The sequence below is a fragment of the Solenopsis invicta genome, chromosome 3 (assembly GCF_016802725.1).
Source record: "Solenopsis invicta isolate M01_SB chromosome 3, UNIL_Sinv_3.0, whole genome shotgun sequence".
Lineage (NCBI taxonomy): Eukaryota > Metazoa > Arthropoda > Insecta > Hymenoptera > Formicidae > Solenopsis > Solenopsis invicta.
Window position 1 is genome coordinate 21077655 of NC_052666.1, and position 25594 is coordinate 21103248.

Sequence of the window (25594 nt, forward strand, 5' to 3'; positions counted from 1 at the left end):
TAAGTTAAAAATTTGTGAAAATATTTTTGATATAACGAGAATGTTTTTGTAAAGATAAAATAATTATTGACATTTTCTATGAAAGATTATTAAATTTTCTAATAATTCCCAGTCTAAATCATAGTACAAACAAAACATTTTGCACTATTAAGTGGTTGGTAATTGAAAGTAACATTAGAGAATTCTCAGGGGATTCAGGTTTTATTTTCATCCTTGCATCTTGACATAAGGTAGAAAAGTATTACGGTTGAATGCCTAGTAGTTGTGTCAAACTCTGTATACCTCAGGACTGTCTTTTCAACTGCGGCTACGCGAGGAACAAGCTTACATATCCTACTTACAGCATGATTTTGCAAGCATTTCGGCTAAAGGATGAATTGGCGATACAGATTTTTCCAGATCGACTATAACTTTTCCTACATAATTTTTTTCTTTTCCTGCTTCGGGACCGCGTGATGGAAATTCTATTCTTACAACTTTCGAGATGGTGAGTAGCGAGTGAAATGTACAAATGTGTGATAAATTTGTCCCTGTTGTCTCTATGATTGTTCTCACGAACGAGAGAACGTAGACTGGCACGGACGGCGGCGGGATTTATTGGATGCCTTGTGCGAATGAAAGATCTTATCACAGTAATCAGTTCGGCTCGTACTGAGAATGCCTGCTCTGCATTTCACAAATCGGATCAACTCCGTCGATCATCGCTCTTCTATCATACGTGTACCATTCATCCATACATTTGTCTATAGTTTAATTTTTGCACACTCAGTCATATTGCTCTATGGTGTTAGTGATAATCCTTAGTCGTTACACAATTTGTTAATACACTTCTCGATACGCTTATCGAATACGATTTTTGCTATTTCTGTAGGGATACATGGGATCATACTTACTGTAGCGTGAAACGCATTGTCCTTTCCGTTTATCCCGGATGATAGCATAATTGTATCCTCCTCTTTTCTCTCTCTTCGTGTTATTTACTTGACAAATGGGGGAATTTATACATTGATCTTTACACTGACGAGGACTAGGAATAATTTATAAATATCGCAGCTCGTTTTATGGTTATCGATGATTATAGGGCACGTCTGTTACATTTATTCGCCCTACGAAGCATTGGGATTAATGACAATGCGATTGAAATGCGATTTTGTATAATAAATTGTACTCATGAGACGAAGCGGGATTTAATAGTATTTTAGCTTTAGCTTTGGCGCACTTGTCAAGTCTTCGGGATGATCCGAAGACGTAAATAGGAGAAGGGGGGGGGGGAGATTGCATATACTGGCAGTCCATAATTTGCGATTTCGGAGACTATCATACCCCAATTACATACATACGTTTACGCACAATGTTACATGTATTGATTAAGCGATGTGTAATCGACGACTCAGGGGACCTTTCATTAAAATATATCTGTTCTTTCAATAAAAATATACGAGGAGACTATTAGTTTGGTCTCGATGAAAAGACGAGTCACAGATACATGCGAAACTTGTGAAAGGGAGCTCCGTGGAATGCTGCGGCGTCATTAGGAGTGGGAATTGAGCATGACGTTATGAAATGATATTATTGCTAACTAAGACTCGTTTTGTTGGCAGACTATTCTATTTCTTCGATGTAAATACGATACGCAAACATGTTGCTAATAAATCATAAAGGTATAATATCGAATGCTAAACGCAAGAGTCAATGATTGGAAGATAGTTATTCCAAAAAAGAAAAATGCAATTCGTTTGTACTAGTAAAGAGATGCGCTTTTTGTCGTGGCTTATGGCTTGACGCAATTCTCTGGAGACAAAAACTGCGGTTACTTCATCATATCGTTCAGTCCGTCGGACTGACCGGATTGTAGCCTGATGGCGGATTAGCGTGAATCCAGCGTCAGAGAAAACTATAAGTATTCTGAACTGCTCTGCCGGTGGATGAAGCTGAGCCCTGTTGTTCTGCAATGGTGCTCTGTTGCTCTAGTCTCTCCAACGATTCCACGCGCGTTCTTATAGAACCACCATAAGTGCGTACCTATTTTATTAACAACTTATTAAGTAATTGTATATATTTTTGGTCTTGCAATCTTATCAGAAGTTTCTCTTAAAGTTTCTGGATTTTAGAATTAGTACAACACATAAATATATACGTGTCAGGAAAAGACTTGTCAATATTTTAGAGAATGAAACTATAGTATAAGAGAAAATCATGTTTTATTAGTGCTGTAAAGAATATAAATAATACTGATAAATATAAATATTTATATCAAAGTACAGAATAGATATTGTAATACCATTTAATTTAATTTTATTATCATTATAATCATATTATAATCATATTAACATTACATTATAAAATTACATGATCTATTATTAATGATACCAGATTCTATAGATTCACCATAAGAAATATTGACAAGAATTTGTTTAACATTTTTGCGTAAATGTAAGCAAATAGGATATTTCGTCCAGAATATTAATATTGCTCTGTCAATTAATATTAATGCTGTTTTTTATAACTTTCTGATATGTTTTGCAAGTAATTTAATTTAATTTAAAAATTATCAAAGTGAATATTTCTGGACGCTCCTTTATTGCTTGAGGCAAAATTGAAACATAAATCTCTTATAACATGTAATATAATCAAGCACACCAGAAATTTCAAGAAAAAGCTTTCACTAAAAGCGAGCTCCTTGTCCCACGGTCATGTTTCTCTGAATACTATATGTCTCACACATTTATATCATTCCAAACTTTTTACAAAAATTTCACACGGCCATAATTTTGTATATTTAAACGAATGATATACAAATTTAATCAAATTATTTGTAAAATAATAAATAAATGAAAGGTGTAAAAGTGTGTTGTATAACATAACATATTTTAGAAAAAAAATTTTTTTTAATATATGAACATAAGAAATTTTTAATAATACTTTTTTTGTGTGGTGTATATATTTTGAACATATATTAAATAAATTATAACAAATATCAGATTGTATCATAAAAAAAAATACATAAACTGCTTGCGTTACATTTAAACTTTGTATATCAATCTATACAAATTTTCATCAAATTTCCAGCAAGTTTACACAAATGCAGACACCAATTTAAATCTGTTCTGTATCATCGACCATACGATAAATACGGGCGCTTTAGCTGGTTTATCTACTCACTGTCTGTAGATTAGACTTCAGACTGTGGGTGTTGGCCACTCGCGCTCACACAAGAGGAGTTAGACTTCCACTGCAGACTCTTACTTCTCTGGGCTCCAGAGCTGCTGGAGGTCTCCTGTCTTGCGACTGTTGCACGTTCGAACTACCCGCTACGTTATGGTGTCCCGATCGCGTTGCGTGATTCGTCGCCACTACGTATTCTGTTAAAGTAACATCCGCAGTCCCGCCAGATTCGAGTGGTATCGCATTTTGGCGAAAGTGTTCAAGCATATCGTATATCGCAGGAAAGCATAGATGTTGAACTCGGCAATGACCTTGATCATTTAACGTCATCCGTAAATGCTGCAATGAAAAATAATGCATGTAATGGTAAAGTCGTTTGCATATTATTCATTGTTAAGAATTAAAGATAACATAAATTACTTTTGCTCTTCCTTGGAAATTAAAAGTTAACACAAATTCGCCTTTTCTAGTCTCGCTTTGCCGAACTAAGAATACACCATGACCATTAGCTGCACTATGCAATACAAGCTGCGCGGCATCCGAGCGAGGAAGGGTGCCGTGAAACCACGGATATTCTCGTAAACTACTCGATAAATCCAGCTCTCCCTCATTAGCAGGCACTGTGGGCAAACAAATGTATAAATTTTTTACTTATTTCAAGTTATACTTGCCTAACGACATTATTCTTGTAGTTCATATTTGGATTTATTCCTTACTTTGCTCGATTTCTTGCTGAGAGGAACATAATTCTAGATTGCTACTGCTGCGCATGTGGAGTCTCGGAGGTAATTCTGGTGGATTGCCTTGCGAGTCATCGCCATGTTCATGACTAGCGGATCGGAAACTCTTACTCGCCGAGTTGGCTCGTAATCGATCATTGTCGGATCCAATAGCCAACGAACCGTGGCCCAGAGAATCTCCTAAAGAATCACTCGGTCCAGAGCCAGGGATACTGGAACTCTGCTGCACTGTTCGCATGCAGTATCTAATCGTCGCCAACCACGATTTCATGTCATTCGAGTCGTGCGCCTCGATGACAAACTCCATGTTTTGGGTCTTCAGGACGAACGTGTTCTCGTGGTCCGGCATTTCGAGCGCCGTGGTCTCCCTCGCTTCCGTAATCGCCGAGCAAAAAACGCCACTTCGTGGTTTCACGGCCTTCGGGGGGGAATAGAACTCCAACATGTAACCACCGATGGCCTTTATCAAAGCTAGCCGTGACTTTTCCCATTTCTGCGTCCCATCTATGTTCTCCCCCATCAAAGAATTAACGATTCCCTCTTTACGACATTCCACCACGATCTTCGATAGCTTGGCCTTGGAGTGCTTATCCTTGCGGTGTTCGCTGTGGGACAACTCAACTTCATCGCTCTGCTGCTTGTGGAAGAAACTCTTGCCTTTTTTAAGTCCTTTAAAAGATAATCTGCGGAAGAAGGGTTTGTGAGCAGGCTTTGGCGACACTGCCTCTCCCTCATGTTCAGAATAGTCACTGAATTCCTCATGCGATGACGCACGAATTGGTGCATTGGTATTTTGGCTTGCAAGGTTTATGTCTCTTTCATTGGACACTACACTTCTAGTATCATGCAATGATAGCGATCTAAAAAATACAAGAGCAGTGTTACCATTATCTATTATTGGATAACTTAAAATTAAGTAACTTAAAATAAAAATTATTTTTATAAAAAAATGTATATTCTTACATAATATATATTATAGAAATAAAACTATGAATAATTCCTTCTGCACAATAAAAACTTTAAATTTTCAGGTTATCATATTTTCTTATACAATTAATATATGTTATCATTAAAAGTATTCTTGTATTTTTATTTCTATAAAATTTATAACACAAGTATCTACATTTGCAAACTCTAACTCATTTTCGCCATTTTTCAAAACTTAATCTTTCAAACGAGAGTGCATGGAACTTGAGTTTTTCCTCTACCATTTATAATTTAGATGATAATAGTGTTTACTTGCTTTTATATGTGTGTATATATATATATATATATATATATATATATAATATATAATATATAAAACAAAAGGTATATACATATTCTTATAACATAATAAAAATAAAACTATAAACAATTTCTTTTGTGAAATAAGAATATTCTTTTTTAAACTTCTAACTTTTCTTCTAACTTTTCATTTTCTCCTTACTTGATTAATCTGCTACTATTATTAATATATTTTTATAAAATTTATAACAAACAGAAACATCTATATTAGCAAACTCATTTGTTATTTTTCATAAATATTGTTTCAAACAAGAATGCATAAAACTCGAGTTTTTTTCCTCCCCCAGTATTTGTTATTCAGGTAATTACAATATTTACTTTTTTATATGAATAATTTGAACCTCCAAACTTCTATAATTTAAAAACTAATAATTTATAAATAATTTATAAAATATAATAAAAATTCATTTTTGTAACATACATTATAAAAATAATAAAATTATTAACAATTTCTTTTTTGAAAAAAGAATTTCAAATTTCTAGATTATCATCCTTTTCTTGTATAATATGCCATTATTTAAAAAAATACTTTGTATTTATTTTTTTGTGAAATTTATACCAAACACAAGCACCAATTGCATAATTTGCAAGCTCTAACTAATTATTCGTCACATCTCATAAAGTTATTGTGTCGAACGGAACACAATAATTGCAGAAAACTCGAGTTCCTCCCCCAACGTTTGCCATTCAAGGCGATTACTCCAATGTTTACTTCCTGACGTATGTACGAAAGGTTAATGGTTTCCACTATGACTACGTGACAGCGCAACGGCCGCGCACGATAACACGAGACACACACCTCACGTTTTGGCGCAGATACTCGCTCTCGAAGTGCTCGCAGAAGCTCTCGACGAACTTGCGTAAGAAGTCGCGGTGCGAGAGATTGGCGCGGGCGCTCTCGGGCAGGTTCAGGCTAACGTAGGCGCAGAATGCTTTGGCGAAGTCGGAGGCCGAGGCGCGGGCGTGTCTCTCGCAGAACTCGATCCAGCCGGTCGCTGCTTCCGGCGACGCGGCGGTCGCCGTGGACGACGTGGCCGTCGTCGTAACCGGTGCCGTCGCCGCTGTCGTCGTATTCGTTGTTGTCGTCGCTGCCGCCGCCGTTGCCGTCACCGCCACCGCCGCCACCGCCGACGTCGTCGTCGTCGTCGTCGTCGTCGTCGTCGTCGTCGTCGTTGTCGTCGTTGACGTAGTCTCTGTAGCTATCGTCGTCGTCGTCGTCGTTGTTGCTATCGGCGACGTCGTCGTCGTTGGCTTCGTTGCCGTCGATGCCGTTGTTTCCGTCGTATTAATCGCCGGCGATATCGCGGTGCTCGCTGTCGGCGTGCTCGCAGCGTAAACACTCATTACCGGCGTCTGGCTCGCGTAGGGGGCGGAAGGCCTCCCCCTTGTGCCGCGACCGCTGCCGCCACCACCACCACCGCCGCCGCCGTCGCCGCCACCCGTCGCCCTCCACTCTCGCCCGTCGCTAACGGGGTCCCTTCACGATCGCGAACGTCGCTGCGCGAACATATCACTTCCCGTTGTAAAAATTACGGTGATCACGGCGATTGCTGAATAGCCACAGTAGAGTAACACACACACGCGCACACATACCCTGGATTCTGCAGGGAGAAAAGGATATCGACAATGGGACGTTGATACGTTGATTCTGCGTTGAGAGAATCGCTGAGCTCTCAACTTGAACGATACCCGCTGATGAATTCGTTACATTATACTTATATCCCCCCTCAATTCATCGTATTGTTCTGCGGGGAGGGAGCAAGGAGCAGCCGGGTTAACCGGAAACCGACGCTGATGGGATTTCGGAGCGACCGGGAAGTCTTCCGCTCCTCGTTACTTACTCACTCGCGTCTACCTGCGACGACTTTCTCTTTCTTTCTCTCTCCTTTCCTTGTCTGTCTCTCTTGTTCGTACCTCCCGTTGCCGGGTAAACGATAGTGATCATCGGCGGCTTTGTCGGACTCACGCCGGCGACGCGCGCGCGTCGATCTTATCACGCGCGTGTCAAAGTCAAGGACCTACACGCATGATGCTCGCGCGTTCGTGCCGACGTCGGAAACGTTTACGGGCATTATGAAGAACACGCGCGAAATGCGTGATACGCGCGACTCGCTAATGCCACTGGCGCACTCTGCTCTTCTCTTTCTCCTTCTCTCTCTTCTTTATCTCTATCTTTCTCCGTCTCGCGCGTCGCGCGTAGAGGTTAGGTAGTCGCGTGGTCCGCTCTTTCGCACATGAAAATTCGCATTTAGGTCGTCCCATCGGAATTGTTGCTTTACGTTCGTACCTGTAACTTAATTGCCATTACATATTATCTTCAAATGTTATTGTAACAATAAAACGAGAAAAATGATACGCACAATTTGTCATTTTGTAATTATTATTAGAAATTTTCTTTTTCTATTAATTTATTATGTAAAAGTCTGTTCTTTGTAGCTGTACTTTCTGCACTTCAAATGAAATTACCAATAATTATACGAAATTATATATAGGAGAAATGAGGAGTAAATAGGAGGGAGAATGAAGAACTCAGTTGCACAATTGTTTTAAAAAATAAATCAAATTTACAGGCTCTCTTATGGAACTTGTTAGTATGGACACTTAACCTGATTAAAGCAAAGTGTGGTTATTGAAAGTACAATTCCGAAATGATTGAATCTTGCACGAAGAAGCGAATGTTATTAGGTATTACATTCTTAGGAGGGTTAGTTTCTCATATATATTTTTGCATTAAATAACAAATTGGTATTTTCACAAGTTGTTTGATCCTGGAGTGCTACTGTGGGTGAATTTTTTGCTCAAGTGCTAACTCGTATTACAAATCTAATATAATTTTTGTTATTGAACTGATAGCTTAAAATAACATTCAATAAGATTTGTTTTTATTAAAATATTGTCAGTTTATTTATTCTAACATCTTGCAACTTCTAAAATAGATAAAAAAGTATGAAAAATTCTTAATTATATGGGTGTTAATGTAAAAAAATTATGAGTAGCATTCCAGGATTAAACAGGGCGTTTGCTGGATTAACTTTTAATATGTAATTTCATTTCCTACAGACTAACAGTTCTAGCGCTAATTATCGAAAGCCACTGGACAAATAGCTCGAGTAAGCTCTACGTCGACAATTACGAGAATAATTCTTCCTGTGTCTCTGGTGAGGAGTACGAAGTGATATCCGAGTGCCATCCATGCACAGCTTTCGAAATCGCCAGTGAAAGCATTGGTGTTTGTGTCCATGCGAGGTATAAGGAAGTGCTGAAATGTAAGAGTGGTGAAACTATAACAAGAAGGTACGTACTGATAGAATTTTATGTCTACTTAGCTCTGGGATTGATATTTGTAAAACATTTATGTTCAAAACAGAGATACTAAAACATCTTTATAAGAGAAAAATTCAATATAGATTTTAAAGGAATATATTTGTATGGTTGTTTTTATTTGTAATGTTTATTTCTCAAAAGTATTATAAAATTTATCTTATTTGTAAAATATAACAAATCTTATAACAATATTCAAAAGATATATGAAAGCACAAACAAAAATTATATTTTTGATTCTGTTATTTAAATTTTAATATTTTCGTATAGATTAATAAACATTCTTTTCAGAATATTTAATTATATTTACTTCTTAGTGTTTATTTTTATTAAAAATAAAAATCTCAAAAATAACAATTGCAAAGCTGTCTTTTCTGAATGCAGCCAATGTTTATATAAGTAATATATAATTAAAACACTTCATTATATTTTTTTGAAATTTTTACACAGAAATAAAATAAAACTAAATTTGAAAATAATAATTACTTACTAAATTCTTACATTAAAACAAAATGTAATATGAGATTGACATAATTATATTAAAAAATTGGTAGATTTATATTAAATACATTTATTTTATATTACATTGTCTTTAAAATATGTTTAAATCAAGTATTTTTATTTAAAACATGTTTAAAACATTAAAAATATATTTTAGACAAAAAAACAATGTTTTTTTAATATGATTTTGACTAACCTTGCATAGTATTGTATATTATATTCTTGCATATTGATGTTACAGTTGTGACAAAGTAGCTTGGCTGGAGGAAAGAGCATTTTGGAAATTTGAAGGTTTCATGTTCGCCGCGGCGATCATTTCTTGCTTCACTGTGTATTGGAGAGAGAATATATTAAGACAGAGAATAATCAGGAAAGTGGCAAGACAATTGCGAATTAGCGTGTGAATGCAGTGAGTTAAAAACGTGAGTTTTATTTTTTTATCTCTTGTTTAAGAAAGAGACATGGAGAAAGAAATTATAAGTGAGGTGTATTTAGTGATATATTCTATATCGAAGGACTTGTGTCTCGCTCCGATAGAAACGATAGTAACGCTATTTACTATAAAATATTGCGAGTCTCCAGTTAGCATCAATTTAATACCGAGCAAGCAAGATTTAAGCGAACAAGCGTACACGATAGATCTCACGAATTTCGTTTACAAGATTGTAAATATAAATGAAATACCTTACTACGCGAGCCTGTGCGAATTACCGATTGTCACTGCGAATGACAGCTGCATGGCTGGTTTGTGCACAGTATTAAGACAAATTGTAAAAAGCGCCCCAGAATATTCATTGCATACTACTAAGTTATTAGGCTTTAAGGATTCCTGTTTGATTGCTTGCTCCGAGTCAAGTGTGTGGACAAAATTTTGTGAGGTTGATTTAATTTTAACTCTGAAGTCTTTGGACTCAAAGAATTTGGAGAAATCTGTACTGCCCGTTAGCTTAGCTAGATTCGAGTGTCACATGTCTCAACCAGTTAGACTGCACAATTTGTACAAGTATACAATGTCCAAAAAGTTCGCTGCGCTCGATATATCTAAATGGGATAAGACAGATCTGCCAGAACACAAGTACGTGGAAAATGTGTATATTACGTTATCTGACATAATTATATTTGTGTGCATGCACATTCTGCTGAATATGTTTCCGAGCCAGATGATATCTGAGCTAGTACCACTGACTACCAAATGGTACAATGTAATGTTAGCAGATCAGTTCATAATGCGATGTCTAAGCTGTTTACGTTCATCAACAAGCTTTTCAGACGTTCTCCAGTATACGCTTCCAGTTGTAGTAAACGAGAGCTTGTACAAGAAAGATCCTAAACGATACAAACCGAGAAACCGCATTTACACAAAGCAAGAGGATATAGAACGTTCGTTGCAGTTGGTCGAAGGAATGAAAATCTTAATGCAGCTCGACATTGGACCATTTGGCGCAGAGATAAATCTCGATTGGTCTAATGTCCCTTTTGAGGCCACACCAGCAGGCGGTTCATTGCCACCTACGAGGCTGCAGCAAAAGCAAGAGCAACTGCAGAATTTATGCAAACCTGTTCTGAAATTGGCGAAGGCGGGTAATACTATTGTGGATTTTTGCTCGGGTAGCGGCCATTTGGGAATATTGGTAGCATACTTGCTGCCTCGTTGCACGGTTATTCTGCTAGAAAATAAAGAGGAGTCCTTAAATAGAGCTAAGGAAAGAGTACGAAAGTTGAAGTTAACGAACGTCAAATTTTGTCAATGTAACTTGACTTTTTTTAAGGGTGATTTCGACATTGGCATGTCATTACACGGTTGCGGTTTGGCGACAGATCTGGTTATTCAATGTTGTATACGAAAAAATGCGATTTTCGTGAGTTGCCCTTGCTGTTATGGCGCGCTGCGGGATGGTCATCAGATAACATATCCGCAGAGCGATGCTTTCAAGGAGCATATCAGTAATAAAGAATACTCATACTTGAGTCATGCAGCGGATCAAACGCATGACGAACGGAATATTAAGACTAAACAAGGTTACAGATGTATGACGATTATAGACACGGACAGAAAGCTGTTTGCTGAACAATTTGGGTACAAAGTATATCTTGCTAAATTAAATCCAGAAACGTGTACACTTAAGAATCACTTATTAGTTGGTATACCGAAGATAAACTAATATATGGCAATTCATATGATAATTGAATGATTTTTGCAAATAAATGGCATTTATATTGAGAACATTCATTAATTATGCAATTTCTTTATGTTGATATCATTAAGCAAACATTTTTTTATTATATGAAGAAAAATCAGAAAAGTTTATTTGTTCCTCATAATACATGTGTTAGCAAAATATATATATATATATATATATATATCATTTTTAATCAATTTTTTCAACAAGTTTTGCTGCACATTTTAACAAAAGATATGGGAACGCAATAGTGATTACTGTTGCACATTTTTAAAATTTTATTTACTTTAAATCGTTACTTATAATTAAAGTAATTGGCATATTCTACATCAGTTATTTTAATATTTGTATTTTTTCGCTAATCAATTTTTTTAATTGTATTTAGATCAAATAGTTGCTGTTAAATGCGAAATTTCTTCTGGTCGCTTGTTACCGTAAGAATTGGCCAATCACAATCAACTTATAGAAGAATATAACTATGATTGGACGATTGCTTACGGTAACAGCTATTATAAACCAACCTTTTATGCATTTATGTAGGGCTGTGTTCAGATTAGGTTTGTTCGAGTTGCTTGAAATCCCCAAAAATTTTTGCACTCGAGATAAATATATATTTGATCGTAAGAGAGAGACGACAAAGAAATTAATTCAAAAAGGGCAGCAACAGGCCTATTCCCCACCCGGGTGCACCTAGATGTTGTTTTATCTTTGTTATTTACCGAATGTTAAACAGAGATAGAATGATGTCTGGTTGCACCCAGTTGAGAAATCTGAACATAGCCTAGAATGGGCTTAAAGCCTATCACACATGAAATGCATAGCATAAATCAATAAACCAATGAGAATCTTTTGTAAATCAATATGGCGACTTAATGCTGGTTATTCATTGGTCCAGCATATCTATGCTTTATGAAGATTGGCTGAAGCACAGATGTGCGATCCATACTCTAGCCAATCAGAGTACTGTTACGTGACGAGTTGGCGAGTCTCTTTTCATAGGGCCTTTAGTCACTACGTGAAAAGCACCTTAAAACAATCGTTTGTGATGCACGTGGTTTAAAGAAGTTATTAATTTACAATAATTATTTTCTGTTATTGCAATGTCTTTTTTTATAAGAAATAATCGAGGAAGAGGTGGTACACAAAAGCGTAAAGTAAGTGATTTATTTTAGTCTCTTTTCGAAAGTGTTGCTTTCTCTTCTGCATAGAGGTTAAATTTCAATTTTTTTCAAAATGATTATATTGTATTTCTTCTGATACTTGTTGAATATTTACATATTGCATTGATTTGTTAAAAAAAAATCATTACAAGTTACAAGATAGCAAAATATTAAATTAAGTTGAATATGTATTTTATATATATAAGGCAACATATTTGTAATTTTTTTTCTTGTGTACAATTTAATGTATTGATTACTATTAATTTTGTAAATTATAATTTTATCATGTTAGCACAATGGTCACTTAAGTAAGACGTCTACAGCTCAGTTTACAAAACAGTCAAGAAAATCAAAGAAGTCCAAATTCAATGACAATGAGAGTATTGCCAGTACAGATGAAGAATTTGCAGAAGAAAATTTAGGGTAACAATAATTAAATTTATTTAAACAGTAGTGTGGTAGTCCATATGAGTATTACAAAATTCTCACTTACAGAAATGAAGCAGAAAGTGAAACTGAGGAAGAGGAGGAGACTGCGCAAGAGAAACGTTTGAGACTTGCAAAGAAATATCTTCAAGAAATTGAAGAAGAAGGTACAATACTGGACAAAATATTTTTGTTTTATACTATTTTCAAACGAAAGAAATGATTATATGTAATATATTTTTCTTCTGTTAGAAAAAGATAGAGCAGAATTTGAAGAGGGTGCAGTTGCACGGAGATTGCGTGATGAATATCTAGAGGAAAAGGGCCGATTAAGAAAAACTATAGCGGCAAATTATGTTGGTCATGATGAGTTTATAATATTGAAATGTAAAGAACACAAGTCGTCTATTACTTGCATTTGTCTTTCTAGTGATGGCAATATATTATATTCAGGATCTAAAGACGGCAGTTTAGTTAAATGTAAGTTTATAAATTAGCTTTAAATAAATAATAAAAGCTAAAAATAATTATATATAACAATTAAAATAATTAACTGGTCAGATACTATTGTGAAATATAAATTGGCAATTATTTATTAGGGTCAGTTAAGGAAAAGATTAAATTAAAAGCAATTAGAGGAGACAGAGGGAAAACAAAACCTGGAATAAAATCTGTACGATGTTTGGCAATTAGCACAGACGGAAAGTTTCTTGTGAGTTGAAACGAAATCTTTTTTATTTCTTATAAAAAAAATGATAATATAAGTTTTTTTTCTTTGTAGGTAGTAGGAGATGGTGGATGTAAAAATATAAAAATATTTTCTGGCGATACTCTCGATCACATAAAGGATCTGCAAGGTCATAGAGGTCTTATATCTGGATTGGTATTCCGTAAGGATACTCACACGTTGTATTCCGCATCCGAAGATAGAAGCGTGAAAGTTTGGAATTTAGACGATATGGCTTATGTTGAATCTTTGTAGGTAACTTTGCCAATCTAATGGTATTTTTTTACTTTACACAGTAACTTTCAAAAATTTTTAGCCAATGACTAACTTAATTTATATTATAAATTAATAGAATCATTTCTATAATTAACTTCAAAACACGATATTACTAGATTAGAATACATATATTTTTATCACTTATGTACATTAGATCTTTATTTATAAAAATTCTTTACTTGAGTAATGAAATAAAATTATTCACTGGTTAAAAATTTTTGGCAGCCACTATTTATATTGAATTTATTTTACTTCAAATTACTTCTAATTGTATCGCTTCTCTTACAGATTCGGACATCAGAATGCTATTACATCTATCGATGCCCTGTCGCGAGAACGCGCTATCACGACCGGTGGTTACGACGGGACTATTAGGATATGGAAAATAGTCGAAGAGTCGCAATTAATATTTAATGCGCATAGCGTCGGTAATAGCACTGATGTGGTCAAACTCATCAATGAAGAGCATTTTTTCAGCGGTGGGAATGACGGACAACTTTGCCTTTGGGGGTGTTTGAAGAAGAAGCCACTATGTTCGGTACTGGAAGCACATGAAAAGGACGAAACCAATGGTCAACCGATGTGTATTTCCAGTATCGCTACACTACTGAATACAGATTTAGTAGCATCAGGTGCATTATCTTATATCTTTGTGTCCGTGTCCATATTTTTTTCTTTTTTAATATTAATTGCGATTTCTAGGATCGCGAAATGGTACGATCAAGTTGTGGCAATGCGGTGAGGGCTTTCGATCTTTAAATCCGTTGTTTGAAGTTAAATTACTGGGCTTCATAAATGCACTCGCATTCACTCCCAATGGGAATCACCTTATTGCTGCTGTAGGTAAAGAACATAGGAGTGGTAGATGGTGGCAAATACCTGAAGCAAAAAACGCTGTTGTTATCATACCTCTAGTACATAAACAAAAAACAAATAAATAACTTTAGATCAATTTATGTAGAATTAGCTCTGCATATAGATCAGTTTTATAAATATTTTTGTAAATCATGGAAAGCTTTATTTACCTATCACACTTTTAGTTATATTTATAAAACATAAATATCTTAAATAAAACAAGAAATAAAATTAATTTGATAGAAATATTTATGGCAATCGTAGTATTGAATTTTTTAAAACAAGAACAACTGTTGCCTTTATAATATTGACGCTATGTAAAATTTACGTATTCGATGGTTTTGATGTGAATGAAATGAAAGAAATATTGGTCCACAGTACAAGTATTTATTCTGTACAAAAGTTGAGTTATAAAATATTATGTCCCTATTTTAGGTCTTGTTTTAGTCTTGTATACCATGCCGTCTTGAGTACATTCGTATAATAACAATATCGCCGCATGGAACGCTCGCGTTCGTTCGGGATGGTTCTTCGCAGTTCTCTTCGCTTCATCTTATTCCGATTCGATGGTTCGATTCCCCGCGACAATTATAATGTTCTTTGTAAGACCGAATTCCCACGTCTGGAACGATCACGCCAGTGTTCCACTTGCGCACGAATCTTGGACTCACCGTGTACATATAAACCAAACCGACTTTAATCCGCATATTTATTCGAGTCAACAAACAGTAGTACAGCGAGTGTACGCTACTTCTTGTGCATTCTTGCGATAAGTTTTCAAACGAGTGCGATATATAGGCCATCCTTAATTCGGGGCACACCACCCTTCCGTCGTGTCGTTCATTTATTTTTCCTTTTTTTTCACCGACGTTGCTTTGCGCTTTCTTTCTCTCCAGGCCGTGAGGGTGCTGTTTTTCGGGTGCGTTTTTTAAGGGTCCTCAAGCGACATAGTTTTCCGCAAAAATATGCTCGATTAAATATCTCCCTGTTTCTCTCCAGGCTGGTATTATCTTATAAGCGCTACAATATTATTTAATATTAAATAATATTTCTGAAATATTATTTAATATTAATAAAAATGGTTATATGTATTCACTGATAATATTATATGAATATGAGAAGTAAATAATATTAATTACTTTAATATTTTAATTTACCGGGAATATTATAACTTTTAAATGTAATAATTATGTTTGTGAACATTTTATGCATAATAATTTACATTAATTTTTACCACAATAACATTCATAGAACATTTTTATAATATTCCACGGATATTGAAATAATGTAGTAAAAATATTATATAAAAACGGACATAACATTAATACAATGTTCCCATAAATATTAAAATAATATTAAAAATATTGAATAATATTCTCGAAATATTATTTTAATATTATTTTAATTTTTAATAATATTCGTATAATATTCTAGGAATATTGTAGCACTTATAAAGTAATTTCTGTGAGGCAGACTCAGGGGTGAGGGGAGGGGGGAATTTATTTGGCAGATCTTGTTTTTCCCCTTCGCACATTTGGCTCACTTCAATTTTTTTGTTTTATTTTTTAATTTCCTTGCCGTCTCATTTAATTGTTCGGCCTTTGACGCGGTTGATACGTGTGTGTGTAAATTGACGCGCTCTGCGCGACGAGTGCCTCTTCTTTTTCTCTACCTCCCTTGTCGCACTCCTACCTCCCTTGTCGCACTCCTCGCGGGGTCTTCGCGTCCCCGCGCTGATTGCCAGTCTTTCCCTCGTAAATTCACTCGCCTTGGAAACCAGCCAGATTTATCAAAGTATCAAAGAGTCGCCTTTAATCTAGAATCTAATAATAAATGAGCCTCGCGTTTGACAAAACCGCCTGAAACCCGACGACGCTCTTTCTGTCGCAAGCGCGAAGCGGAGTTGGGCGCGGGCGCGCTTATTCCGTTGCTCTTGGTCGATAAATCACTTGCTCTTCCGTTTATTCCTATCGCAACGAAATGTGCTCTTTTTTTTTCTTCCTAACAGATATCCGCGAAACCGATAGATATTGTTGCTTCATTGCACGGCAGTCGAGAGCGATTGTTTTATTGCTATCGAAAATACTAATCTTACACGTCCAACTCCGTACTTCGCCGTACATTGCACGCTGATGATTTTCTTCCGTCGTCGAAAGAAACGGAAGTGTTACAATGATCGCGGAGAGAGACGCGTCTTCGGTATGCAATTGACGCTCGTTGCACGTTAGATATGGATCGGTGTTATTCCGAGAGGATGTTACATCCCGCTGTTAGCCTCCGTGAAATTTCCTCGTTTAGGAAATTGTCAAATGCGCATGGTAACGTAACTCCTAAAGCGTAATGCGACTGAATCTCCGTCAGATATGCAACGCAGGAAAGAATGAACCATATGTTGAAAACGTTCGTGCTATTCTCACCGCGATTACCTTATTTATTTATTTATTTTTTTTTTGCTTACTGTGTGTGATCTCTTACATAACAGTCCGAGAAACTTTACATATAGAAACATTTGAACGGTGCGTTAACGATTTACGTACGTTAGATTTGAATGTCAGTTACGCTATCACGAATAAAGCGGGTCTTGCGTTACCTTCATCGTGTGTTCGTACAAAACAAAATAGAAGGCAAAACCCAGTCGACACAATTTGTAACCGCTATATAATTTGGGGGAATAATATTTTATATAAACAAGACCTAACAAATATTTCGTGATATTTATAATTACTTGTATCTATTGCTTTTTTTATATAAATGTGTAAACACTACATATTAATTATGTAACAAATATGTGATGCTTCAACATAGAATTTAAACATTAAAACTATATAAACTTTACGCAAAAAGGTAATTAATTGTAATAAGATGATGTAAATGTATCATCATCGTACTTTTGAAAAAGGGCGAGATTATAATGTAACTACAACATTGCTGCAACTTTCACGTTATATAAAATGTGACACTGAAACTTATAGCTATTATATAGTGAACACATAACTGTGTCGACTAGAAAGTAGCTTGCGTGTGCGAAGAATATAATTATTTTTACAATATTAAAGCAAACTTAAAATTATCAACGGCGACATCACGTCGCGCTTATCGACAGCCCTTAATCCTCCGATGTGGAGAATATTGCATAGCCCACAGTGGAAACGCGAGTCGTACGTTTATTACGGAAAAATTCGTTGTTTACCAAACGCACGCAATAGTAATACCTGTCAAAATCGTTGAAATAATATTCTCCTCTTTTTTATTCTTCGGATGTACTGAAAATGATTGGTCTTTTTTATATGGATGATTGCTTCCAGTTTTATCTGCTTTCTATTAGTCACGCATTAAGTATTGAATCGAAAATTGATGACGATTATTAAATATGGCAGCTTATTTCGGGAAGAATTGCTTTTCGAATAGGATAGTTGTTTTGCTCGATTATACTTGACGTAATATATACGTACAAATGAAAAATATGTTATATTTATATTATTAAAGAAATTATTTGAGTTTTTTTTTATATTAATTAGTGTTCTTTAGTTATAGATTTGGTAACAATAGCAGGAATATTAAATTGATTGAAAACGTTTCTTTTTAGATGAAAGTTTTTAGGCCTCTTTTCATGGCGTGAAGTATAATGGTCAGGTTTGAGCGCTCAATTAAAATAGGCAGAAAGCGCGAATGTATTAAGATTTAGGAACCACGTCTTTTAGGTCGATAAAGCCTTCCACGTTTTTGAGACCGATATGTGTAGTTATTAACATCCTCGAATATAAGTAAATCATGCAAAATAGTTGCAAAAGATTTATTCAATTTTCAATTTGAAAGTGAAAAGTTATCTATGTTTTCAAATCTCCAGTTGAACCACGGAGGGTTAAATAGAACCGAAGTGACGGATCAGTTGTCAAATACTGTTATTTGCTCGCGATTTATGTGACGCAAGTGGAATAAATCGCGCACCGAGAAAAAAAAAGTTAATTTGACTAAACTGATTGTTGAGTTGACAAAATTTTTCAACTTGATTAAATTTCTCCAAATGTATATGTATCTAAGTCAAATTAAATTTCTTCAGTTCAAGCATTTATATATTTAATTTAAATACAAGATATTTGAATTGAACAAATTTAATCAAGTTGAAAAATTTAACAATTTTTTTTTCTCGGTGCGTATATCTCGTTTTTGTACTAACAGCAGGATCGTAAGATAGGACGGTCCGCTTCTTAACTTCGATACACAATTCACCGTGAATTACGATAATAATTTAGCGAAGAGTGTAATGTAACCGGCGCTCATTAAATCGAAAGACAAATATTGCTCGCGTTAAGAAACACTTTTCTTTAATCACCGAAACTATATAATTCTGACTCGTGACGTTTATTGCGGCAACAAATACCCGGGAAATATTGAAAGCGGACGAAAGTCGCGGGATGCTTAAATTTGAGAAATTGATGCAATCGACACACTGAAAAAAAAATTAGTATCAAATCAACAGTCATCATGAAATTAAATTAAAAATTAATTTAATATTACCAATGCTAACAGGTATCTCTCTACGATCCCTCCATATCCCGTAAAAATTTGCCAATATTTTAATTTTTTACAAATTTTAAATTTTAAGTAATTTGACAAAAAAGCAATATTTGATCAGGGGGATATCCACGTTGCACGTTACAACAAAAGAGAAAAGAATATTTGCATGTTGAGATCACCCCCTTTTTCTCCCATTTAAATGAAATTGTACTCTACATTCAAAAAAGTCAAAAGTTCCGTCCTTGTAAGCAAGTTATGTCTATTTAAGATTCTTTCAAATTCTTTCGAGAAGATTTTAGAGACTCTTGCTTACACATGAGGCAATGATTGTTGATCTGATACTAATTTTTTTTCCTGTGCGATTTCGCGATTGGCGAGCGTCTCTTTTTCGGACTGTCTTGTCCCTCCGACTCTCCCGAGCAAACAGGGATGAATTCGTACAGGATGTTTCGAAACGAAATACGATACAGCTTACAACCCCCCCGGCCCGACGCACGAAATCTTTCCATTTCTTCCTTTCCACTTTTTAAATTACTTTCGTTTGCCATCGATATATATTTCGCTATATATCGACATACATATAGAATATACCTACATAAATTGTGTAACACCGACGAGCCTACGCTCCCTCGCGTAAGATCACGTACATCCTCTTTCCCTCCCCTCCCCCCCCCGTTCTTTTTCACTCTCATACATCCACGTTGCACGCGTGGTGTACGTTGCGCTTACACGAACGCGGTTTTTTAGATATACCGTGTGCTTCACCCTTATCTCCCCTCGCGCTCTTGATCACCTTTCTCTCGCTCTGCCTCATTCTCTCTCTCTCCTTCTCCCCCATATCACGCGTATGCGATCTTTCGCGCAGTTTCCGCGGTTCCGCGTCTACGCGTAATGTGTCTTGCGTCCGCTTGTTACGTCTACCCTTTACACGAAAAATTTATTTACGCTTATTTCCCTCTTTTCTCCATGCGCTGTTCTATCTCTTTTTCGGTTGATTATGGCGATATTTTCCTGTTTTCTTTCTTTCTTTCTTTCTTTTGCAACCGGCGGCTGCTCGTTTAAATACTATTTCGCTATAGTGGACTACCGTTATGAACGCTACGCTACTTTGTATTGTATCCTGTAATGCTTCGTAATGAACGACTGGTACTGAATGTGCATACTGGTGAACACACGCAATCTATAAGGTCCCGTTCCAAGGATACCATACGCGGCGGCCGAGCCGAGCGGCGCGGCGCGGCGCGACGCGCGGAAACGACGAGCGTGCTCGTTAACGAGCCCTGGCTCGTAGACACCGACGAGATTTTTAATTAATATTCCGAGTATATCGCGGCCGCGCGAACGTCGCGTCTCATTAATCACAGGACGCGCCGCGCTCGACAAAATAATCGTCCGCGCGAGAAAGAGTGTCGCAAAAACGGATGGTCGCTATTAAAAACGTGCCCGGACAGCCTTGATCGGACTCGAAGCGAAATTAATGGGATCTACGGATCGAGATCGGCGTCTCTCGGAGAGGAAGCTAAATAAAAATGTTATTTTTTTTATCTACCGCTTTTCAGCGTTTTTTTTTCCTCTCGTCGTTTCCCTCCTCTTGATTAGTTGTACACGCGAGTATTAATCAAAATTTTTTTTCGACTTTTTGTGACGACTCACAAGAACGAGTCCGTCGCCGCGTTTCGCGATAGAGATGCCGCGTATGCTAGCCGTGACGTCGAGAGTGTGTATGTATGGGTCCTGTACGCTCCGGTTACAAAATAATATATGCAACGTGAGAAATCACGATCTGGCTAAGTGTTGCTCCGCCCTCTGAGCCTGCTTTCCTGTTTAATTAGTACTTTGCGTACTCCGGTTACGGATAGTGGTAATCGTGTAGTTTACAATTAACCGCTCTGCGTCCTCTCCATTCTCATTAAAAATCTTAGACATCAACATACATTCACATTTTTTTTCTTATTTTTATAATAAACCGTTATTAGAAACCTATCTCGTTATTCGCTATGCACTTTAATATAAATTTCATCGTGTTTACCGTTTATTTTATCGTTAATTTGTTTATTTACAGCGACGCATATTTATTCGAAATTCGCTTTATCCTCTTTTTTTTTTAACTCGTTAATTAATTAATTAATTCATTCATTACAAACCGCGCGGCCGTGCTTGTCAGCGCGGCGGATATTTTACCCTCAATCTCGAGAAGAGAGGAACAAGTTTTCCTTTTTTTTCCATTTTTTTTTTCTTTTGACGCGTGAGAACGCGCGCGGCGTGTCCCCCCTCGCCCCGAGAGAGAGAGGGAGAACAGGAGAGACATCCGCGCGCGAGCCTCGCATCCTTTCTTGTTCTCTTGCACACGCACACGAGTGGATGATTACGTAAGTGAAGTGGCATTACCGAACGTAATAGCAGACGGGAACTCAGACCTCCTCGGGATGGACGTGAAGCGTATCCTGTTCTCGTTTTTCTCTTTTCTCTCTTTTTTTCCCCTTTAAATCCTATCTCGGACGTTTATTTACACGCGTTTAAATCTCGCATCGACGGATCCGCGGATCTCGCGCGCGCGCGCGCGGACCGTAATATAGATCTGACTCGTTAATACAGGCGGCGTCGAATCCTCCCGCGTACGCGCGCACGTTACATCTATTTACATAATACGTTTCTGAACAAACAAACCCATCGCAGATGCGTTCCCTCTATCTGCTGTTAAAAAAATACTTTTTCTTTTCCTCGTCGAGGCAGCAGGACGCCTCACGTCTCGCGGTCTGCGGCACGGGTCTGTGGGTGTACATAACGGTGTGGACGTGCGGTGGATGGGTGGATGATGGACGCAAAAAAAGGGGGGAAATAAAATAAAAAAAAGAGGAATGAGTTTTGCAGTGAGCGACCTTGTCTATTTTCTATGTCGAATAATTCGAGTCTATATTATTGTTATAACGTATTCACTTATATCGTCTGCGCGAATGAGTACCCAGCGTGTATCGTGAATCCATGTACCCTTTCGCCCTTTCGCGTGCGAACGATCGATTGAGCGGCGCTATTTCCGTTTATATCCTTCGCCATCACTTAAAAATAAATTCGATTGACTGTCCCGTGATACTTTCGCAATTCCCAACAATGCAACTGATGGTGCAACGAGCGAGCGTGTTCGTTCGCAAAGTGAATTCCGAGGTTCTATAAAATGTTAGGTGCGTACCAAGAACTCTGGTTGAAAGAAACTGAAAAGTATCCTTAGTATTCACAAGTGCTCATAGCTCAAATGAATATCTAAAGAATCGAATGTAGATGCAACAATTGACATCTATTATTAATAAATGATTATAGATTACTGTACTGACTATAACGACAATTGCATCAGCACATTTCAACCAGGAAGATCGAGGATGGCGAGTATACATAACATAAATAAGTCACTCTTAATCTGACAAATTTCAAATACAATAATGATTGTCTGCAAATACATCTTGCTTAACGTCGCTTATCTAAACGAGACATGTGAGTTCCGAATCAACGATCGAACCATAAATTGAAACCGTGAAAGATTGACGTCGACTAGCTCACTCGTCGCTAATTGCTGTTGCAGCAACAAAACAGAAGTGAAAAATCCAAACCAATGGATATCGCATAACGCTCAAACTTACAATATCGTTGCTGAAGCTTTCGTTTATTTCGCGAACATATTATTTTGGGCTAATTGTGGTTATTCGCAGCTCTCGCGATCGTAGACGCGAGTGGGGACAATGAACTATGAATGAATTTCCGAAAGCGAATCGGTTTGCGTCGAGTAGTCTTCAATGCGTAAAAATTCTCATTTTACTACTTAAGATTCTGTGAATAAGGATCTCTTTTTCTCTCTCTTTCTCTCACACGTACTCGTAAATACGCAATCATGCATCCTCTCGTCTCGCTATGGTACTCATTTTTTGCGTATAAATTCGTATTTACAATAATTCGTTAGTGCAGTCGCGTTCTCGCAATTGTATTTTTTTGTGGACACGAACGAAAAATTACTCACTGCTTCGTCTTTCGTCCTTTGCGTGCCGCGGCCACGCACGCATGCATGGGCTTCACGCGAAAGGTGAATCCGCGAGTGTATATGCATGAAACGTGTACACGCACAAGTCTTTTTCCCTGGTAATGTGTGAATAATAAATAGAATAATAAAAAAAGGGAAAACGTAGAAAAAGATTGGTATAAATCGGAAACACGATCAACTAATTAGACATGGTATATAGTAATGAATAGAAACATAATTGTTTACGATAATCTGAACGAAATCAGAAACGAGGGAAACAACAAATGACGGTTGGGAACGGGAAATTGGCTCCGGGGGCTCGTTCGTGCCGCGATCACCGCTTCACCCCCGGCGCCGGCAGTACGTTAATTTGTTCGCTATTAAATTTGATATTTCACTAGCAAATATAGAATATCGAGTGTTGAATATTCGTAATGATAGCGGATAATAAATATGATACAGATCTATAGATAGAAGTCTCAGTATGGTACAGCTATTATACAAATCTGTCTTTTACTTGATTCGCGACTCAGTCTCTCTCTCGCACAATATTCTCTATTCGCTTGCTCGCTCGCTCGCTTTATCTATGCTACTTTCCTTACTCAACGGCCAACGATACTATATGCTATATCCTTGACTCGTGACAACGATGCAATTAGACCTGTCGTAGTGGCAGCAATTTGCATAAGTTCGTGGCTCCGTGTCGATTTGTTCGATGAGCACGGTGCTCACATAATAATCGCATTATGCACATACACGCTCACACTTTCTGATCCATGCGTTCTCTCTTTCTTTCTCGTTTCATATTGTAAGATTTACCTAGAAATACGGCACTCTTTCTTAAATCTCCCCGACTCCCCGTTGTCGTCAGCGACATACAAGGCAGCCACAAGAGCCACTTGTACATATTCATTAGGAATTTATTTACACGCGTGCTAACTATCCTACTCGCGATCTCGCATGCGAACTCGAATGATCCTTCGTCCTCGGCGTCCTGCGATTGGCCGGGCGGCCGTGGCGATCAGCCCGCGCGAGAGACACGATATTAATCCCAGACGATTCTTTCTGACTCTTCTGATCCTTCGCCCGGTACAAGTCGTTCCGATCATCGAGGAACTAGGGCGCGTTACGTCGACGACTTCGAGGGTCCAAGTAATCTCTACGAGGGTCTCGGAAGCCGCTCGGCGATAAAGATCGCGATCGTTCGCTCCCGAATTGTCATCTTGGCTGCGAACCGAAAGCATTCAAGGATTTTCAGGTACTCTTTTCTCGAGGCACGGCGCGCTTGCGTGATCGCACTCAGGACAAACTATTTCCTTGCCGGCCCCGAGCGAGGACCCCTTAACGAAGGACCGTTCGTCGTCGATGGCCGAGTCCAAGCGGCATTCTTCCTCGAATTAAAGATTCGCTCGATCAATCAATGATGAATGCGATCTGACGTTATTCGTTACATAGCCCTGGTTACTAATACATAATAGACGTCCTTTCGCCTACACTTTTCGCTCTCGGTCGAGGATACTTAGCACGCTGTTACGACTCTCGGCTCATATCTCTCTTTCTCTCATATTCGAATAAATACCTACAGTTAGCGTAATGATAAGAAGGACAACCAATACGACTACCATTTATAGTAGTGATAATAGTGTGGGCGTGTACTATAAGTAGTGTCTAGTAGTAGCGCTTCTCTTTTCTTCTCTGCTCTCTTCTATTTCCCGCCCAATCCTCGTCTCTTCGCTCTACGGTATTCCACCCTAGAACTTCGCTAGTTCCTTAATTGTATTTAATATGGCGTTGCCGCTCGTGTGTCGTGCGTGTCTCTTCTCTCGACGTGGCTCTGCTTGTCTCGTTCTTCATCTTCGTCTTTTTTTTTCTCTTTCGTTCTCTCCGTCTTTTCTCTCTTCTCTGCTATCTCTCGAGTCGGCGCGACCATGGATCGTGCGTGTCTCACTACGATCGAGGGACGGCCGAGATACGCGCGTGTGTGTCTCGCGCGCCTCTCAAGAAATCAATTAAACGTAGGATAATCACAGAAGAAGGGGTTTCGACGCATGGGATATACGACGTCCTCGTACATGGCCGGTGCTGTCGCTTCACCGCAGCAGCTGCTGCAGCAACGCGCTCATCAGCAGGCTGCACGTCGCCAGGATTAGACTCTGCGTGTACCGAGCTCGCGTAAGAGCGTACGAACTTGCGCCGTTGTACGTCAACTCCTCGTTCTTCACCACCTCGTTCGGATGATCCGAATACTCTTCTATGAAACACAAAAGCATAAGAATTCATTAGCCAATGATAAGTTATACGATGAGCGACGGTAGAATATTAGGAAGCACAGATTTCATAAGCTGATAAAATCGGGGATCCTGCAACCAGAGTCTGACCATGAGGCGATTTAATCCTACGAGAGAAAAGGATATACATTCCTTAACTCTTTC

At 37.6% G+C, this 25594-nt stretch overlaps 5 protein-coding genes across 9 annotated transcripts in view; 3 read left to right on the forward strand and 2 right to left on the reverse strand.

Moving 5' to 3' along the window:
* Nucleotides 1-182: 182 nt before the first annotated feature.
* LOC105196716 (SH2B adapter protein 1) lies at nt 183-7286 on the reverse strand. Of its 2 annotated transcripts, none has more exons than XM_026134893.2 (5): nt 5992-7286; nt 3882-4765; nt 3586-3785; nt 3247-3504; nt 183-2022 (listed from the first exon to the last, which is right to left on the reverse strand). In XM_026134893.2, the coding sequence occupies exons 1-5, from the start codon at nt 6534-6536 to the stop codon at nt 1885-1887; spliced, it is 2025 nt and encodes a 674-aa protein (XP_025990678.2). In that variant the 5' UTR covers nt 6537-7286; the 3' UTR covers nt 183-1884. The 2 variants fall into 2 exon arrangements, with proteins under 2 accessions (XP_025990678.2, XP_025990679.2); XM_026134894.2 differs by having other exon boundaries at nt 3163-3504; nt 5992-7283.
* Nucleotides 7287-7762: 476 nt separating this feature from the next.
* Nucleotides 7763-9508, forward strand: LOC105196691 (protein JTB). Its single transcript, XM_011162742.3, has 3 exons — nt 7763-7896; nt 8253-8486; nt 9256-9508. The coding sequence occupies exons 1-3, from the start codon at nt 7841-7843 to the stop codon at nt 9416-9418; spliced, it is 453 nt and encodes a 150-aa protein (XP_011161044.1). The 5' UTR covers nt 7763-7840; the 3' UTR covers nt 9419-9508.
* On the forward strand, nt 9434-11244 carry LOC105196690 (glutathione S-transferase C-terminal domain-containing protein homolog). Its single transcript, XM_011162741.3, has one exon. It carries the CDS (start codon nt 9476-9478, stop codon nt 11174-11176), a length of 1701 nt encoding a protein of 566 aa, XP_011161043.1. The 5' UTR covers nt 9434-9475; the 3' UTR covers nt 11177-11244.
* A 937-nt stretch (nt 11245-12181) lies between these two features.
* On the forward strand, nt 12182-14886 carry LOC105196717 (U3 small nucleolar RNA-interacting protein 2). Its single transcript, XM_026134880.2, has 8 exons — nt 12182-12348; nt 12647-12777; nt 12850-12947; nt 13033-13260; nt 13380-13492; nt 13562-13758; nt 14072-14415; nt 14486-14886. Exons 1-8 carry the CDS (start codon nt 12295-12297, stop codon nt 14722-14724), a joined length of 1404 nt encoding a protein of 467 aa, XP_025990665.1. The 5' UTR covers nt 12182-12294; the 3' UTR covers nt 14725-14886.
* Nucleotides 14887-16326: 1440 nt separating this feature from the next.
* The window catches only part of LOC105196693 (ephrin-B3), a 568116-nt gene continuing 558848 nt past the window's right edge, over nt 16327-25594 (reverse strand). For all 4 annotated transcript variants that reach the window (XM_011162744.3, XM_026134887.2, XM_026134886.2 and 1 more), the window contains exon 5: nt 16327-25413. In XM_011162744.3, coding sequence (XP_011161046.1) covers nt 25253-25413 — 161 coding nt within the window. In that variant the 3' untranslated portion in view covers nt 16327-25252. The remainder of the gene's footprint in view (nt 25414-25594) is intronic.